The 20,649-nt window shown below is 42.7% G+C and overlaps 1 protein-coding gene across 2 annotated transcripts in view; it reads left to right on the forward strand.

Moving 5' to 3' along the window:
- Positions 1 to 20,649, forward strand: part of LOC122663896 — a 217,148-nt gene that overhangs the window by 84,526 nt on the left and 111,973 nt on the right. For both annotated transcript variants that reach the window (XM_043859564.1, XM_043859565.1), the window contains exon 9: positions 11,832 to 11,913. In XM_043859564.1, coding sequence (XP_043715499.1) covers positions 11,832 to 11,913 — 82 coding nt within the window. The remainder of the gene's footprint in view (positions 1 to 11,831; positions 11,914 to 20,649) is intronic.

Raw genomic sequence — 20,649 nt, forward strand, 5'->3', positions numbered from 1 at the left:
ATTCAATATACAATAACTAAAAAGCAACCAAGGACATAACTGGAAACAAGAGAATAAGAAACAAAAATAAATGCCTAAACTACTCTTCACCTATCTCGGTATTAGCGCTAGCTCAAGCCAACACTAATACCGAGACTCATAAGTCTCGATTTACACTCCCCCTCAAGCTGGAGCATAGATATTTTTTTTTTGGGTGAATAAAAATTCATTACCAAAGAGAAAGAGAACAAGTTGGAGCATAGATGTTAATCATGCCCAGCTTGTTACAAATATAATCCACTCTCGCACTCCCCAAAGACTTTGGGAATACATCTGCAAGTTGCTCCCATGTACGAACATTGCAAGGAGAAATAAGTCCTTGTTACAGCTTTTCCCGAACAAAATGACAATCTACTTCGATGTGTTTCGTTCTTTCATGAAACACAGGAATCAAAGCAATATGAACAACAACTTGATTATCACATCACTACTGCATAGGCGAATTGTCTGAAAATTCAAGCTCAACCAATAATTGTTTCACCCGCATCAGCTCACAAGTAACATATACCCTGGCTCGATATTGTGACTTTGCACTGGATCGAGCCACAACTGTTTCTTTCTTGCTCTTCCACGACATAAGGTTCCCTCTAACAAATGTGCAATAACCTGTAGTTGACCTTCTGTCAACTGGAGATCCAGCCCAAACAGCATGTGAAAAACCCTCAATCCTTCCATGGCCATTATCAGGGTAAAGTAGACCATGTCCAGGAGCCTTCTTGAGGTACAAAGGGAGTACAAATCAGCTTTTCTTCTAACTTCTCTTTGATAAAGTGCCTGTCGATCTCTACATGCTTTGTGCGATCATTTTGAATAGGGTTATGAGCAATGCTAATGGCTGACTTGTTGTCACAATATAACATCATAGGCAAAGGTACAATGATAGCCAAATCCTGTAATAGGCCTTTAATCCACATCAGCTCACAGATGCCATGAGACATGGCACGAAATTCGGCTTCAGCACTTGATCGGGTAACCATGGCATGCTTCCTACTGCGCCATGTGACCAAGTTACCTCCAACCAATGTACAATAACCAGATGTAGACCGTCTGTCGTCAGGAGAACTGCCCAATCTGAATCGGTAAAGGCCTCGATTCGAAGATGAGAATGAGGCGAGAAAAGGACTCCTTTACCTGGGACTGCCTTCAAGTATCGGAGTATCCGAATGATAGCTCCCCAATGAGAGGATTATGGGTCATGCATAAACTGGCTGACCATGCTAACAGCAAAAGTGATATCAGGTCGTGTGTGGGATAGATAGATCAATTTTCCCACAAGACGTTGTTACTGACTTTTGTCCACAGGTTCACTCGTTTGACTAGATAAACGAACATTTGCTTCAACTGGTGTATCGGCTGGTCTACATCCCAACATGCCAGTCTCAATCAGAATATCCAAGAGGTATTTTCGCTGAGAGATCAATACGCCCTTGGTAGAGTGAGCCACTTCAATGCCCAGGAAGTAGCACAACTGTCCCAGGTCTTTGATCTCAAATTCTCGACCAAGATACGCCTTAAGGCGTGTTATTTCCTCAGTTTCGTCACCGGTTACCACTATGTCATCGACATAGACAATCAAAACTACGATTTTTGACCGAATGTGCTTGATAAAGAGAGTATGGTCAGCGTTGGTCTGGGAGTAGCCAAATGAGATCATAGCACTATGAAATCTGCCAAACCAGGCTCGAGGGGACTGTTTTAGTCCATATAAAGCACGCTTGAGTTTGCATACTGTTGCGTCAAGAAATCGTCGAGCGGTCCTGCGAGTGCCGTCACCTGCAAGTGGACCAAGGGGTCAGCAGAGAGAACCGGTGTGGTTCCGGCCTAGGGCTCTCCGATGCCAAAGTTAGATCTCCTGGCGCAAATAGATGAATAGTGATTATTCAGTATGAGTTTAGATGTCCCTGATGGGGTTGTGTACCTTGCCTTTTATAGTAGCGTATGGCGGTGTGGAGAGTCCCAGTTTGATGGCGATTGTCCCATTGAATGGATAGAGGCCCTCGGTAACGGGGCTCTATCCTGATTGGCCATCTCCCCGTGGGAGGGAGTGTCCTGGTGGCATCAGGATCCTTGGTGGATAGATACCCGCGTGTGGTGATAACGTCCTTGGTGCTTGAATCCGTCTGGGTGACGTGACCTCTAAGCGGCGGTCTAGAGTCCTGGTGGTGACATGAGTCTTTTGGGGAGGAAGACTCACCAAATCCCATGTATTGTTCTTCTTCAAGGCTTGCATTTTTTCCACCATTGCAACTTTCCACTTTGGATCTTTAAGAGCCTCGTGCCAATTCTGAGGAATGGAAATAGAAGACAAAGGCGATACAAAGGCAAGAAAGGAAAGAGGTAGACACCCATACGAGACAGCCTTAGAGATAGGATGTTGCATACAAGCTCTAGTCCCCTTATGGAGTGCAATGGGAAGGTCAAGAGAAGCATCAAGAGAAGGAGAACCTGAAATACTGGAATCTGAAATAATGGGCTCAGAAGGAAACGGGAAACCTATCATTACTTGATGTAACCGGATCTGTTGCAGGAGATGACAGTTGACTAGGTAGAGTTGGTGCAGCTGTGGTAGGCTCTATTTGCTGCTCACGAGGTTGACGATTGTTGACAATGTCAAAAGGAACAATTGGTGGGCGACCATGGACTGGAGCATGACCATGGACTTCATCAGTACTATCCGAACTGTCCCCCCCAATAGGAACAACTGCAGTAGGAGGTAGATGAGGAAGAGGAGACCTTGAGGCATGTCATCACTAAGTACCAAGGGCCCCCCTTGAGGAGATGCCGAAGAAAAGTAAGGAGTGGCCTCATTAAAAACCACATCCATAGTGACATACATATGCCGTGTGGGTGGGTGATAGCACCGATAGCCCTTCTGAGATGGAGAATACCCAACAAAGACACATTTCAGTCCCCTTGGCTCCAATTTGCTAGGATGTTGATGGTTCTGACCATAGCACACACAACCGAAAACCTTCGGTGGAACAATGCAGGTTGTCGATCCTTAAAGGGCCTGGAGAGGTGAATTAAAATTCAGCACACGAGTGGGCATCCGGTTGATCAGATAGGCAGTAAGTACGGCTTCGCCCCAAAAATGCAGTGGCACATGCATCTCAAAAAGCAATGAGCCAGCCACCTCAAGCAAGTGGTGATTCTTCCGTTCAGCCACACCATTTTGGGCAGGTGTCTCCACATAGCTAGTCTGATAGAGAATGCCGTGAGAATCAAGGTATGCCCGAAACTGACCATCGCAATATCCCGCCCATTGTCACTACGAATGTCGGTCTTGAATTGAGTCCGGATCATATTGTGGAAGGACTGAAGCAGTTGAACACTTCATTCTTGTGTCGCATCAGATAGAGCCAGGCGACCCGAGTATGACAATCAATAAAAGACACAAACCACCGAAAACCCGAAACAGACGTACATCGAGCTGGACCCCATACATCCGAGTGAATTAACATAAAAGGTGCTGGTCTTTTATTATTAGAAACGGGAATAAGAAATACGGGTTTGCTTGGCTAAAACACAAGCTTCACAAAAAATATCTTTCAAACTACATCTAGAAAACAAACTAGGACAAGATTTAACTAAGGTCCCCACAGGCGAGCGACCCAAACGCTTATGCCAAAGAAGAAGAGATGCGGAAACATCAGATTTGGTGTGATGAGCTTGAGAAGTCGAAGAAGCTGCCTCGTCGAGCAAATAGAGACCACCACAAGCCCTACCAGAGCCAATCGTTTCCCTGTTATCAGATCCTGAAACAAACAGTTGGAAGAGAAAAAAATGACTTTACAATTCAAATCAGTAGTGAGACGATGAATGGAAAGGAGACTGCTAGAAAAGTCAGGAACATGCAAGAAATTATTCAGAGTTAAAGTAGGAGTGCATCGAACGGATCCTTGTCCAGAGACAGAGGAAAGAGACCCATTTGCAATGCGAACCTTGTCTTTACCAGAACAAGGAGAATATCGGGAAAAAAGACTAGAATTACCGGTCATGTGGTCTGAGGCTCCAGAGTTAATAATCCATGGACTGGGAGCAGCCGACACACAACTAGCAAAAGATGTACCTGAAGTGGTGGAGGAACCTGGTAAAAATGTAGAGGAGGAAGCGGTGGCAGGATTGACAGGGGCAGGCTGATCCAATTTTGTTACCAAGCGGCAGAGCAGCATAGTGACCTCATCTGGCATAGAAGGAGCAACAGGGGCTGGTGAATCAGCCTCGGTAGTCTCAGACACATGTGTAGATGGCTTGCCACGGCAACGGCCACGGCCATGTCCCTTAGGATTACCATCAGCAGGACGACCGTGGAGTTTCCAGTAGAATTCTTTGGTGTCTCTCTCGAACACAATAGTCACACTTGATAGGAGGCCGATCAGAAGCAGGGCCGACTTCTGGTTACTTCCCTGAGATGGTACAGCAGGACCAGAGGTAAGGGCTGATCGCTCTGGTACAGAAGGTACAGAATGCAGAAGCATAGCAGATCGGCGAGTATCCTCCAGTTTTACCAAGGCGTAGGACTGCTCCAAAGTGGGAAAAGGTTCACGACTGAGAATCTGTGCACGGAGCTGGTCATATTCGACCTTAAGGCCAGCCAAGAAATCATAAACACGGAACTTATCCTTCCGTTTCTGAAATGCAATAACATCTGCGGCGGTGGAGCACTGAAAGTCATCATAATAGTCCAGGGATTGCCAGAGGGATCGCAACTCAGAGAAATATTCAGACAACGTTCGATCACGCTGCTTAGTCGCATGAAGCTTCTGCCTTAGTTCATAGACTTGAGCATCGTTACTGACTTGGGAATAAGTTGCCTGAGCTGCCTTCCAAATCTTGGCAGTAGTGTCCAAGAGCATATATAACCATCAGCTATTTCTGGGGCTGCACACTGTTGAAGAGAAATGACATAACCAGGGAGTTGGAGGAACTCCATTTTTCTTGTTCAGCTTCAGCAGTGGGTTTCGGCTTAGCACCAGTGAGATAGCCACAATATCCACGAGCATCAATAGAAAGGTAAACTGACCTGGACCACTTCAGATAATTTCCCCCCATCAAGTTTAACAGCACAAGGGGGAAAAGTTGGGTAATGGTGACCTCCATCCTCTCCAGAAGAACCAGAAGATACCTCTGAACCAGGCATCTCAGATTGGATAGAAGAACCTCTGAAAAAATCTAGAGAATCGATCTTGTATAACTGATAAAAAACAGGATCAGAAAAAATCGATTCCAAGGAAGTTGGGAAAAATCGAGGCTAGCATGGTGCAAGAAATCGAACAAAAAACTTGCAAATAGAGATCGATTTCAGGTGGTATCTTGAAAAAATCGATAAACACAGGGAAACAAAGGCCAGAAAAAAAATCAATTAAAAAAAACTGCAAAAGAATCGATTAGAAAAAAAAGGGGAACCAGAAAAACGATGCCAGAAAGATCAAAAAACGATTGGATAAAGTCTGGATCCCATCAAAGAGAAAGAAAAAAGTTAAGTAGGTCCTTCACAACATTAGTGTAATTGAAGGAACCACAAAAAGAAAAGGGAAAAAAAGGCCCTCGGTGGCTTAGAAAAGAGCCACCGAGGTGGGTGGATTGTGAGAGAGGGCTGCTGCTAGAAGAAGATGGAAGGCAGAGGGGGATTAGGGTTGATTCCCTAGGTCGATCTTTCCCGCTCTGATACCGTGGTGAGTTGGGAAAATAGGACTTGTATCATATGAGACACAATCGATCTTTATTTATAATCAGTGGAACATTCTAGAGAGGTTACAGGACTGAAATACCCTATGGACAATTCTACCCTTTAAACCCCAAATTACAATACTTTCCTTGACTGTGTCACTTCCACACCCAAGAAGTACTTCAACCTTCCCAAATCTTTAGTCTGAATTTTTTGCTGTAAATGCATCTTCAAGTCCTCAATACCTGAAGAAGCATCTCTTGTAACAACGATGTCATCCACATATACAATAAGAAATATTCTTCCTGCATCAGAATGCCAGAAAAATACTGAATGGTCACTATCACATCGTGTCAGCCAAAACTCTGATACAACCTCAGTAAACCGACCAAACCACGCCTGAGCCCAAGGCGATTGTTTCAGCCCATACAAAGACTTCTTGAGCTTACACACCATCCCATACTCCCCTTGAAGCAACAAACCCAGAAGCTTGCTCCATATAAACCTCCTCATGGAGATCCCCATGTAGGAAAGCATTCTTAATATCCAACTGAAATAAGGGCCAATGGTGAGTGGTATCAAGAGAAATCAAAATACTAACAGAAGTAAGCTTAGCCACAGGGGAAAAAGTGTCTAAGTAATCAACGCCATACACTTGGGCACAACCCTTTGCAACTACGTTTGGCCTTTAAACGAGCTAAAGAACCATCAGGATTAACCTTTACCACATAAACGCAACGACAACCAATAGCCGATTTACCTGAGGGTAACGGTACAAGATCCCATGTCTGATTTTCTTCCAATGCTAATAGTTCCTCATTCATGGCAGCCCTCCAACCAGGAATAGATAATGCCTCTGCAACAGACTTACGAATAGGATGATTTTCAACAGTAGTTAAACAAGAATGGAAACTAGAAGACAAACCAGAATAGGACACAAAGTTAGAAAGAGGGTGTTGGGTACATCTCCTAACACCCTTACGAAGAGCAATAGGGATTGAGTTGAATGAGCGGCCTCGATCAGGGGCAGTGGTGGGGGTTGTGGATCCTTACCCTATTCATGGGACCACCTAGAAGGAGATGTCAATACTATTTTGAGTTGCGGAGCATGTGGCAGGAACTCGACTTCTACGAGACTTTTCAGGATGCATGCCTTACTGATGCCGCCAGTTTTAAGCGTGAGGATATGATTCACGTTTATGACTCTTTGGCCAGATTGAATGTGGAGTATGATCACATATGGTCTCAGGTTCTCAGTCGAGACCCTTTTCCTTGGAGTAGTCCTATGCCCTTGTTCAACTTGAGGAGAGTCGGCGGACTGCCATGCTACAACCCATTTCTCTGGAGAGATCAGTTCTTTACACTGGCTTTGGCTCTTAGTCCCGGGATAGTTTCACTTGTTTTACTAGTCGTCCATCTAATCGTGATCCCATAAAATGTGAGTATTGTCGAAAGGAACGCCACACGAAGGAGTATTGTTGAAAGTTACACGGCTGTCCCACCTCTACACGTGGGCGTGGTGCTTTGGCCCTAGCTCATGGTCACCATACTGAGGTGACTCCTCCCACATCCACAAATGGCCAACTTTCCTAGGATGAGTTACTAGTTGTCCGCCGTCTGATGTCCAAGTTGGAGCCCACTTCCTCATCATCTCCATCTCTTGCTGCATCTGCCACATCTGGTTCGACCTCTTCTGGCTCCAACTTTGTGCATTCAAGTATCACTTTTATTGGTTATTATGCTTCTCCTACTCCTCTCCTTGGATAATTGACTCTGGTGACACATATCATGTGATAGATTCCTCTAGTCAATTCTCTACTTTTTATCCAGGTTCAAGTAAAGAACGTGTTCGGGTTGCTGATGGCTCCTTTTCCTCTGTCTCTGGGAAACGATCCATTCAATGTTCTACCTCTTTACCCTTATCGTTTGTCCTTCATGTTCCTAATTTTTCCACAATCTTCTTTTTATTAGTAGCATCACTCAAGACTTGAATTGTAAGGTCACCTTCTTTCCATCTCATTGTATGTTTTAGGACTTGGTGACGGGGAGAGCGATTGGTAGTGGTAGATTGAGTGGTGGTTTATATCTGCTAGAGGATAGTCACCCTGTGGCTTCAACTCTTACCCCTCAGGCTCACTAGTTGGATTCGTTTGCTTTTGCTTCCGCCTTATCAGAGTTACATCGGTGGCATCGGCATTTAGGCTACCTACTTCTTAGGACTTTATCTCTTGTTTTTCCTAATCTATTTTAGAAGTATCATCCTAATGTTTTTTTTTTGTGATTCTTGTGTCTATGCCATGCAAACTCATGTTGTTTACCCTCTTTTTGATAATATAAGAACCGAACTTTTGTTTTATTCACTCTGATATTTGGGTTCCTTCTCGTTGTGTGTCTATTTGTGGTTATCGTTATTTGTGACTTTTATTGATTGCCATTCTCGTGCTACTTGGGTATATTTGTTGCATTATAAGAGTGAAGTGTTACATTACTTTCAGCTTTTTCATCGTATGGTTAAAACCCAGTTCAATGCTATTGTTAACGTTCTCCGCAGTAATAATGGTCAGGAATATTTTGAGGGTTCTTTTCAATCCTATCTTGCTGCAGAGGGAATCATTCATCAGACTACTTGTGTGGATACTCCTGCACAAAACGGTGTTGTGGAACGTAAAACCAGCCACTTGTTGGAGGTCGCACATGCTCTAATGTTTGAAATGCATGTCTCAAAGCACTATTGGAGTGAGGTCGTCCTTACTGCTGCTTACTTAATCAACCACATGCCTTCTCGTGTGTTGGGTTCCCGGTCTCCTTTGGATGTTCTTCAACATTGTTCCTCTTTTACTCTTCCTCCGCGGATCTTTGGGTGTGTGTGTTTTGCACACAATTATCGCCTTGCTAGCAAACTTAACCCTCAGGGGCTCCGGTGCATTTTTGTTGGTTACTCTGCTACTCAGAAGGGCTATAAGTGCGACCATCCGCTTTCTTGTCGTTTGTTCGTCACTATGGATGTCGTGTTTCATGAGTCCACTTATTATTTTTCCTTGGCTCTTTAGGGGGAGCATTCTAGTGACGATGTGCCAGTGATTGTTCCTCTTGACAACCCCTCCTTATCTCTTCTTGAGCTTGATGCTAATCCTTCTGTGCAGGGGGAGCAATTGAATACTGACAGTGTACCAAGTGCTAAACCATTGCAAGTGTTTACTCGATCTCGGTCTTGCAAAGATTCAATAGATATTACCACTACTGTTGCTCTACCTAGCCAACCGCTCTCCTCAGATCCAGGACTGCCAATCACCTCATCGAACCCGGTAATCTTTCTCCTCCTACTGATGTTGATTCTTTAAATCTGCCTATTGCTGTCCGTAATGGAAAGAGGAGTTCCTATTTCTCATGTTGTGTCTTATGATTCCCTCTCTCCTTCCTACCATGCATTTGTGTGTTCCTTGTCTTCTGTTTCTATTCCCCCAATCTTGGTAGGATGCAATGACAGATTCAAGATGGAAAGAGGCTATGATAGAGGGGATGAGGGCCCTTGGCAAAAATGATACATGAGAGCTAGTCTCTCTTCCTCTAGGCAAGAGACCTGTGGGCTGCAAATGGGTGTATACAGTGAAGCAGAGAGCTGATGGAACAGTGGATCGGTATAAAGCCAGGCTGGTTGCAAAAGGGTTCACCCAAATGTATGGGACTGACTACCAGGAGACATTTGCCCTTGTTGTAAAACTGAACACAATTCGGGTTATCCTTTCATGTGCTGTTAACTTTGGCTGGGAACTACAACAAGTTGATGTTAAAAATGTTTTTCTACATGGCGAACTTGAAGAGGAGGTATATATGGAAGTTCCTCAAGGATTCTCAAGTAAGGAAACTCGAGGGAAGGTGTGCAAATTGAAGCTGCATTATATTGGCTGAAGCAGTTACCTAGAGCCTGGTTTGGGCATTTTCATAAGGCTATGGTCATAGTTGGGTACACTCAAAGTAATGCTGATCATACCTGGTTCATTAAGCGGTTTGTTGATCACATTACTGTTCTCATCGTCTATGTTGATGACATCGTCCTCACTAGAAGTGACTCCGCTGAAATAGCTAAATTGAAAATCTATTTGGGACAAGAGTTTGAGATCAAAGACTTGGGGCAATTGCGGTACTTCCTTGGGATTGAAGTTGCTCGCTCTTCTAAGGGAATCTTCCTCTCTCAAAGGAAGTATACCTTGGATCTTTTATCCGAGACTGGGATGCTTGGCTGTCGCCCTGTTGCTACTCCTCTTGAGGCTAACACACATTTGAAGGGCAAAGATTGTGAGCCAATTGACAAAAGAGGCTATCATCAACTGGTTGGAAGGTTGATATATCTCTACCATACTTGACCAGACATTGCTCATACTGTGAGTCTGGTGAGTCAGTATATGCTTGACCCATACTCTACCTACCTAGATGCTGTGTATCGTATCCTAAGGTATTTGAAGTCATCTCCAGGAAAAAGGGTTCTTTTTTCTCCTCATAGTCACATGCGTATAGAAGCCTTTACTGATGCCGATTGGGCAGGTTCTCCAGATGATCGAAGGTCCACATCTGGCTATTGTACCTTAGTAGGAGGTAACCATGTGACTTGGCGTAGTAAAAACAAGCTGTTGTTGCTCGGTCTAGTGTAGAAGCTAAATTCCGTGCTATGGCACATGGCATATGCGAGTTGTTGTGGCTTAAGGGTCTCCTTAAGGATATTTGTGTTAGCACTCACTCTCCAAAGTTCCTGTGCTGTGATAACAAATCTGCTATTAGTAGTGCTCATAATTCAGTTCAGCATGACAGGACAAAGTACGTGGAGATAGACCGTCATTTTATCAAGGAGAAGCTTGATCAAGGATTTGTATATATTCCCTTTGTTCAACCTGGTGATCAGTTGGCTGATGTCTTCACTAAATGGCTTAATAGCAAGGTGTTCCATTCTATTTTGTGCAAGTTGGGCATGTGTGATATATATGCACCAACTTGAGGAGTGTTTTTATTTGGGCAATTTGGGTACTAGTTTAAGTATATTTTGTCCTGAGGGTATACTTGTAATTTGTACTCTTTCTCCTTTATTATAAATAAAGCTTGGCTGTTATCCCTGGGGATCTAAGTCATCATTCTCCCAATCAATTTCATCAACCCAACTAAATTTAATGAAAATAACATGATATCAAAAGACTAGGATAAGATTAGACTCAACCTACAACCAAACATTTAAATTGTAAACTATTAAATTTCAAAGGTACCCTTGCTTCCCATCATAAGAGTACTAAAGATAAAAGTGTCTGAGACTCAGAGTCCATCTGTTCCAAGAAACTCTATTGCTTCATAATAAATCACTCTGTTCAATTCTGTGAGTGGGTCCAATGGATCATGGATATCTCATGTGGCCGGTGGCCCACACCATCACTGATGCCAAATTAGCACTTGGGCCTTGACATCCAGTGCCCTGTATTTCTTTTTATAGGTCTTTTATTTTGAAAGTGCTCCCTGTTATTGGGTTACAAATGTTATGTTAACAGATTGAGACTTAATCAGTTGCATTAAAGGGTCCTGGGTGGTAGAGCCTTTCTGTATGCGTGAATTCCAATAAGATAAATGCCAAGCTAGTGTTTTTTGAATGGTGTCTGTGGCCTTTTCTGTAGACCCTGGGTTTACTCCATAGTGACCCATTATTTTTAGGAAAATCAAGCCTATGCAGCTGTTTTTGCAATAAATATTTAGAACTGGTGAGCAGAGGACCGAAGAAGATGGATTAAGGGAAGTATGATTATGTTAACTTTGCCTGAGATTTGAAGCTTGCCCCTTAATTAATAATAACAAATTAGAATGTGCCCATAGCAAAATTTGATTCACTTTATGGTTTTTGCAAAAGCAATTGGGGTCTTAGAAGTCTCAGTTGTTATATCTATGTCACTAACCAAACTAAAACAACATTGTCAGTTATGGGGAATATCTTGCTTAAATTATTTTTCCTTGGGCAATAAGATTGCAACAGAAATGTTGTATTGCATATTCTAATTTATGCATTATGGAATTGCTTATTTCATGGACTTTTGTTTCCAAAGCACTAATATTCATGTATATTTATTTATATTAGAGTGTATTTAATTTCTAGGTGTCAAAGGAGTATACTCTTCAAAAACAATTGAAGGTGCATCCAGTTTTTTTGGCCAGTTCTCCGCTTATTTCTCTGGGAGGTATGCTATCATCTTGTTTCATGATTCTGATATTTGTGAAATTTGGTCAAGTCTCAGTAAAGGATAACAGAGTTCACTTTTGGCAACTCATTGCTGTTCTAGACATGTTTGTTTAAGAGGTTTATCATTGTTAATGTTCTAATGACATACTTCAGTGTGTTGCTTATTCAGCTAACATAGACAATATAAACTGCACTCTAAGTCTTTATCCTTGCTATTTGAGATTGGCTGCAGAATCTTCTTCTGTCACTTCTCTCTATTTAAGACCATATCTACTTTAACCACTACTAATCCAAGCAAATACCCAATTTTGAGGGCTTTTTGGAGATGAAGATGCAACTATTAATCACTCCAGTTATAAAAATTCTTGATGAAGATGTTAAAATTGGACGTGTTCTGAGAATTTGCTTGGTTAGTCTGTGAACTTTGAACTAGACGAGAAGGTTGTTGAATGGCTTTCTTAGGGTTAAGACTTCCAGCTGGAAACTATGTTTCCTGTCTGGCAGGGCATCTTCATGTATTCATTTCGGCCTTTGACATATAAGAAATCGGCCTTGGGAACCTTTTATGGTGGAAGGTGAAGATTCGGTGGGCTTGGATTACTGCTCTACATGTGTCCCTCCTTGAATAGAGCAGGAAGGAATCTTCCATCATGGTTAAGAAGTGATCTCTATGCATGGAGCTTTGTGCTCTTCTCTTACAAAACTTATTTGGGGATGTTTGAAGAAAATTCATCAAAGCCGAATTCAAATCCCTAGGATGGAAAATGATAACTTTGGGAATTGTGACTTGTGTCAATGAGACACAATCACATGTCTATTCATAATAAATGCAATGAGAGTGCAATGACAGAAATGCCTCTAGGGCAACACAACATAAAACACCTAGGACAACTCTACCCTTATATCCCATTTTACAACACTCCCCCTGAAGTTGGAGCATGGATATCACACATGCCCAACTTGCATACAAGAGGACAAAAAACTTTACTGTTCTACCCCTTAGTGAAGATATTAGCTAACTGGTCGCCAGACTTGACAAAGGGAATACAGATCAGTCCTTGCCCGAGTTTCTCTTTGATGAAGTGACGATCTATCTCCACATGTTTAGTGCGATCATGCTGGACAGGGTTATGGGCAATACTAATAGCAGATTTGTTGTTACAATACAACATCATGTGTAGTGAAGTAGGGATTGCCAAATCGTTCAGTAGTCCCTAAAGCCACATCAACTCATATATGCCATGGGACATGGCACGGAATTCAGCCTCATCACTAGAACGGGCAACAACAGTTTGTTTCTTACTTCGCCAGGTCACTAAATTACCTCCAACAAGAGTACAATAGCCAGAAGTGGACCGGTGGTCATCAAGAGAACTAGCCCAATCAGAGTTTGTATAAGCTTCCACCCGCAAATGATCATTAGGAGAAAATAAAATTACCTTGCCTGGAGCAGCCTTTAAATATCTGAGGATACAAAGTACAACATCCCAATGAGTGGAATAAGGATCGTACATGTACTGGCACTCACCATGCTGATAGCAAATGCAATATCCCGTCTGGTATGGGAAAGGTAGATCAGCTTCCCAACCAATCTCTGATATCTCCCTTTGTCTACAGAGTCACTTGTTTTACTGGAGAGACGAACATTAGCTTCCAAAGGGGTATCGGCTGGCTTGCACCCTATCATTCCAGTGGCTAATAGTAAATCTAGGGTTTTTTTCCGCTGAGAGAGATACCCCGTTGGTAGAATGGGCAATCTCAATGCCCAGAAAATATCGTAGGGGCCCCAAATCCTTAATCTCAAATTCCTTCCCAAGAAGTAGTTTCAAGCTTTCAATTTCCTTCAAATCGCTGCCCGTGACAACTATATCATCCACATAAACAATGAGGATGACAATTTTAGTTCCTGACTTCTTGATGAAGAGGCTGTGATCAACATTACTCTGGGTATATCCAAACTTCACCATAGCACTGTGGAATCTGCCAAACTATGCTCTAGGGGACTGTTTTAAGCCATAGAGGGCACGTTTGAGTTTGCATACCTTCCCATGAGTTTCCCTAGTAGCAAATCTTGGAGGAACGTCTAGGTAAGCTTCTTTTTCTACCTCCCCATGAAGAAATGCATTCATCACATCCAACTGTTGCAACTCCCAACCAAGATTGACAACACATGACAATATTAACCGGATGGTGTTCATCTTGGCGACCGGGGCAAAGGTTTCCTGATAGTCAAGACCATATGTTTGGGTAAACCCCCTAGCAACCAGTCTAGCTTTGTATCTTTCCACTATGCCATCAGAATTTTGTTTGACTGTGAAAACCCACTTGCAACTAATTGTTTTTTTTTTTCTTTTCTGGGGAGAAAGTGGTACTAAATCCCAAGTGCCATTTTTTGCAAGGGCCTGCATTTCCTCCATCATATCTGCCTTCCATTTAGAGTCTTGAAGGGCCTCCTGCCAATTCTTAGGAATAGAAACAGAGGACAAGGAAGTCACAAATGCACGATATACAAGGGAAAGAGACTTATACGACACAACCTGAGAAATAGGTTGTTGCGTACAAGTTCTAACCCCTTTCTGATGTGCAATAGGTAAGTCCAAGAAGGATCTGAAATAATGGGAAGCAGTGATGGATCGGAAATGTTACCTGGAGGTGATGGATCTGGTGCAGGAGGAGCTGTTGGATCTGGAGCAGTTGTAGTGGTGTCAAGTTGCAACCCACGACGAGAGCGTTGGCGAGTGTAGGTTTGAATAATAGGAGGTGGAATAACACTAGGTTGAGTTTCCTTTGGAATGGAAGACTCCCCCTGAACTAAAGACATGGGAAGAGATGATACAAGCATATCAGGCAAATCTGTACTAACCAGCTCACCCCCTTGACGAGATGCCATATCATAAAAAGGGACAGCTTCATTGAAGATAACATCCATGGTGACAAACATACTACAAGAAGGGGGATGGTAGCAGCGGTAGCCCTTTTGGGTAGGAGAGTAATCCAAAAAAATACATTTAAAGCCTCGCGGTTCTAATTTACTGGGGTGTTGGTGATTTCGAACATAACACACACAACTAAAAATTTTGGGTGGAATAATAAAGGTGGTGGAGCCTTGAAGAACCTGAATGGGAGATTTAAAAGCAAGGACACGGATAGGCATGCGGTTAATTATATAAGCAGCAGTCATAACAACTTCACCCCAAAAATGGGAAGGGACATTCATTTCAAAGAGAAAGGCACGGGCAACCTCCATGAGCCGGAGTGTCGACACAACTGGTTTGATGTAAATTACCATGGGATGCAAGATATGCCTAGAATGCTCCATCAAAATATTCTCTCCCATCATCACTACGGAGAGTTTTTGTGAGCATTATATTGGGTTTGAGCAAAAGAATGAAAGTTTTTAAAACAGGAAAAAACCTCATTTTTATGATGCATCAAATAAATCCAAGTGCAATGGGTGTAGCAATCAATAAAAGAAACAAACCATTTATACCCAGAAAGAGAAGACCAACGGGCAGGGCCCCACACATCAAAATGAATTAACATAAAAGGTGAAGTGCTTGTAGAATTTAAAGGAGAATATGAAGAACGAGTTTGATTGGCTAAAACACAAGCATCACAAAAAAACATCCTTCAGTTTACAACCGGAAAATAATTGTGGAAAAGTTTTAACTAAAGTGCCCATTGGAGGGTGGCCTAAATGGCGATGCCAAAGCAACAACTCAGGAGAATCAGACAACTCAACAACAGAGGGATGAGCATGTTGAAGAGAAGAAGAAGTGACATCAAGAAACTAAAGACCTCCATCAGCTTTACCAGATCTTGAAACAAACAATGGGAGGGAAAAAAGTTACTTTGCAATTAAGATCAGATTTGAAACGACCAATGGAGAGAAGGTTTGTAGCAAAATTCGGAACATGAAAACGGAGTTTAAAGACATGGTAGGAGAACAAGTGATGGTTCCCTTCCCAGAGATGGATGAAAGAGAACCATTGGCAATGCGAACTTTATCCTTACCAGAACATGGAGAATATGTAGAGAAAAGATTTGCCTTACCAGTCATATGGTTGGAGGCACTAGAATCAAGGATCCAACAATTGGAAATGGTAGGGTGACATAAACCAGCAAAAGAAATACCTGGTGTGTCAGAAGAAGCCAAAGTAGAAGCAGAAGCAGAAGCAGAACTGGCATTGGAGTCCAACTTTGTAACCAAATGATGCAGCTGCTTAGTCAATTCATCTGGAGCATTGGCGGGAGGACCAATGGGTGGAGGAGCGGTACCCATAGGTGTATTGGGTACCATGGTTTCAATAATGTAGGCAGCTGGTCTCCCACGACCACGATCCTTAGGACCAGCAATGGTAGGGTGCCCATGAAGCTTCCAACAAAAATCCTTGGTGTGCCTCTCCTTCCCGCAGTAATCACATTTAATAGGTTCTTTATCAGAACAATCACTGGGGCGAGAAGGGTTACCTTTAGGTGGTGCAGGAGAATCGAATACAAGAGCCGATCTCTCCTGAGAAGGAGGGGGGCATCATGGCATCACGTCGACTATCCTCCAGTTGGATCAGTGAATATGCCTGCTCCAAGGTGGGAAAGGGATCCATGCTAAGAACCTGGGCATGAAGTTGATCGTATTCTACATTCAGCCTAGCAAGAAAATTGTACACCCTGAATTTATCCTCCCGTTTCTTGAACTTAATCACATCTTGAGGTGTAGAAGCTTGGAAAGTGTCATAAAAATCTAACTTCTGCCACAGACTTTGCAACTTAGATTAGTAATGGGACAAGTTGAGTTCTTTCTGCTTGGTCTCATGAAGTTTCTTTCGCAACTCATAGACCTGGGCATCATTCCCAACCTGAGAGTAAGTCTCCTGAGTGGCCTTTCAAATTTTTGCAGCAGTGTCAAGCAACAATTAACCACAAGCAAGTTGTGGTGTCATGCTGGAGAGCAAATAAGACATCACAAGGGAGTTGGAAGAACTCCATTTGTCTTGTTCAGAACCTGCAGTGAGGGGCTTCTCTTTTGCACCAATGAGATAACCCACAAATCCACGAGAATCGATGTTGAGATAGCAAGACCTGGGCCGCATCAAATAGTTGCTGCCATCTAGTTGAACGACACAAGCAGGGAAAGTGGGAAAGCCATCGTGAGAACCACAGACTGGCATCTCCAAAGTAGATGCAGCAGAAGAAGTAGAGTCTCCCATCGTGAAAAGGTGCGAGAAAAAAAAAAAACTCAACTACAGATCAGAGATAAATAGGAAAAAATCAAATCATCAACAGATTTGAGAAAAAAGGGTCTTCAAAGAAGAGAACACAACCTATTTAGATCATGGAGAGAGGCTGGAACCAAAAAAGGAGGGAAAAAAGGCCCTCGGTAATGAAACCAACATCACCGAGGGGTGGCGGAACAAGGGATGTAAAACCTAATACGAAGCAGAGAAGAATGGAATTCGCAAACACAATCACACAATGCGCACAAAGATTTACGTGGTCCGGCAAGGTTGCCTACATCCACGGTGAGATGAGATTTGTTTCACTATCAATGGAGAATAGGGTTACAGTCGTTCGTTCGTCACACCTCTCTTAGATTTGCAATACAAAGAAAGAACTCTCACTACAGATTTATAGCGAAACCCTATACAGGAAATTGTGACTTGTGTCAATGAGACACAATCACATGTCTATTTATAATAAATGCAATGAGAGTACAAGGACAGAAATGCCCCTAAGCAACACAACATAAAACACCTAGGACAATTCTACCCTTATATCCCATATTACAATAGAAAAAATGGCTGTGTGGAAATCCTTATTGGGAGCTATGAGCTGACAATGAATTCTTAAATCGTTGCAGCCTTGTTTTGGGTGTTGATTGTAACCTATACAACGTTAGAGTGGTCTTGTAGGGAGACACTCTGGCTAGTCTCTAGACCAGAGGCTCCCCTTGCCCTGGAGGAGTGAAGGGGACTGTTGTTCCTGTGTTGCATTATTGGCAAGGTTTGAGGTTTCAGTTTCGGGTATGGTTTTGGTCAGGTCTGAAACCAAAATATTTCGGTCGAAACCAAAATTTCGGCTGAAAGTATGTATTTTTTTTCTGCGAATTCTGATGTTGGGTTTCAGGGGCCAAATGGCCAAATTAGGCCATGATACTTATAAGACAGTCTATTTTAGGCCATCTAAACATAGTGGAACTCTTAGACTTTAAAAATCACATCCAAAATGGTAGTTTCACTTCGGACCCTAGGTTGGTAGTCTACGTTGTATACATTCTCTAATATGGCCTATTCCACTCTATCTTTAGTAGTAGAACACATATAACTCAAGTAAAACAGCTTAAATAAGCAGTAGGAATAAAAAGACATCAAATTATAAATCTTTTCATAAATCATGCATCAAATGTTGTTTGTTAATTAAAAATAATCTTTACTATTTTCCCCCTACTATTATATTTTTTTAAAAGGGCTACCCAGTACACAAGGCTCCCGCCACTGCGGGGTCTGGCGAGGGTCATATTGTACGCAGCCTTACCCCTGCTTTCACAGAGAGGCTGTTTCCAGACTCGAGCCCCGTGACCACTTGGTCACAATGGAGCAACCTTTTCCGTTGCATTAAGGCCCAACCTTTAAAAAAATAATTTTATATATATATATTTTTTGGTGAATGAATGTATTACCAAACCCCAGGAGGAGGTGAGAGAAGGGAGGAGGGGGGGGAGAAACAAAGCCTCAAACCTCAAGCTTAATTAAGAAGAGGAGAAGGCTGCAAAGAAGAAGAATCTAAACCCCAGGATACAACAATATGCCTGTTCCTTAGGATATCAAAAATAGATCTACTAGGGATAAAACTGAGCTTAGAGGAAACATGAACGGAGATGGCTTTCCAAATCAAGTCGAAAGACCGAGAGTTGAAGGTTCATCTCCTAAGATTCCTCTCCATCCAGATGTGGTAAATAGCGGCGCCAAACACAAGCTTTCCGATAGTGTCACAAATAGTGTAGCCAGGGAAGGTCTTGACCAACTAGAGCCATTCTCTATAGAAGGGCAAGGGTCTCCTGCAGTGAGGCCAAATGGTAGTGAGTGCTTTTTTCCAGATGGTGGAGGTAAAGGGGCAAGCGAAGAAGAGGTGGGCTATGTCCTCGGAACCAGACCAACAGAAGATGCAAGAAGGGGAGACATGGATATTACAGTGAAGAAGGAAGGCTTGGGTTGGGAGACAAAGGTTAAGAGTTTTCCAGACCGTGAAGCTATGGCGAGGGATGAGGCCTTTGAACCAGACAAGTTTGTTCCAAGGGGCATTGGGGCTAGGGGTGTGAACAAAATTCCAAGCCGATCTATAACTGAAGAGGCCATTGGAGGAGGGGAGCCAGATAACCTTATTCGCAAGAGAAGGGGGGAGGGGTGAATAGGGGGGAGGGATGCCCAGATTTGGGAGAGGATGGGGGAAGGGGGGGGGGTAGGGGGGACCAAGAGCCAAGGGAGATGATGGTGGAGAGGGGGGCAGATTTGGGAATGCTGGAGGAGTATATTGACCTGGGACCAAAAACATTATAGAGGATTCCCAGAGGGTGCCAAGGGTCTAGCCAAAGGGAAGTGGAAGATCCGTCTACAATAGTAGGAGATGGCTCTAAAAGCAAGGGGGCGAATAAGGAGAATCTTACGCCAGACCCAAAAGGAGTCAGAGGGGATTTTATGATTTTTTTAGAAATTATACTACCGTAATTTATCAAAAATTATAATGGAATGAGACATGAATCATCATTTCTAGTCTGAAATACAGAAACAATGCTTTCATCCATTTTCAAGATTTTTCAAACCAAAACAGAAAATTTTCCCCACTTTTATTTTTTTTTTGTAATTTTTAAAAATAATTTATTTCATGATAGAAAAAAAACTCCAGTGAGGCCGTAGATCGTCCAACGGTGTCCATCATATATAAAAATGACCTCCATACATTAAGTGTTAACCTTATTTTTTCAAAATTTTGTTGCAAGAAATTCATTTTTTTGCAGAAAATGAAATCAGGCTCCATGAAGTCATAGATCAGGCTACAATGTTTAACATATAAAATATTGAATCACAACAACCACGTATTGATCCTATTTTTTCTGCAAAACTTAGTTTTGGGAAAAGTAAGTTAGCTCCAAGTTTCAATCTTGAACAAATATTGTTGCTGGGCAGAAAATTTGCGCTTCCACTGCGTTCCTGTAGTGCCCAAGCACTAGTTCGAAGCTTGTATGGGAGAGATTTGGCCAAAGGAGCAAGAAGATAGGAGATTTGGGGGTTTTCTTTCCAAACCAGACGAAACAGAATTGTTCGAAACATGGTATAAATAGTATGGGCTTTATAGCGTCTTGGTTGATATTTCAGCAAAACAAAACCTGTTACCGAAATTGCAGCGAAATGCCAAAATACCAACCGAAACCATATATTTTTACATATCGCATATGGTTTCATTTCAGTATCTCACGAAACTAAAATTTTTACTGAAAGTTCGGAATGAACGTATAAGAGTGGATTTGGGAGTTGCTCCAATCAATGACAAGCTCCGCGAGAGTCGTTTGAGGTGGTATGGCCATATTCAACGGAGACCTAGGGATGCCCCAGTAAGGAGGAGTGATATGATTCTGATTGAAGGAGTTAAAAGAGCTAGGGGCAGACCTAAAATGACGATTAGGGGAAGTGGTGAGGAAGGACATGCATGGTCTAGGTCCTGTACCAAGTATGACCTCGGA

The sequence above is a fragment of the Telopea speciosissima genome, chromosome 6 (assembly GCF_018873765.1).
Source record: "Telopea speciosissima isolate NSW1024214 ecotype Mountain lineage chromosome 6, Tspe_v1, whole genome shotgun sequence".
Classification (NCBI taxonomy): Eukaryota; Viridiplantae; Streptophyta; class Magnoliopsida; order Proteales; family Proteaceae; genus Telopea; species Telopea speciosissima.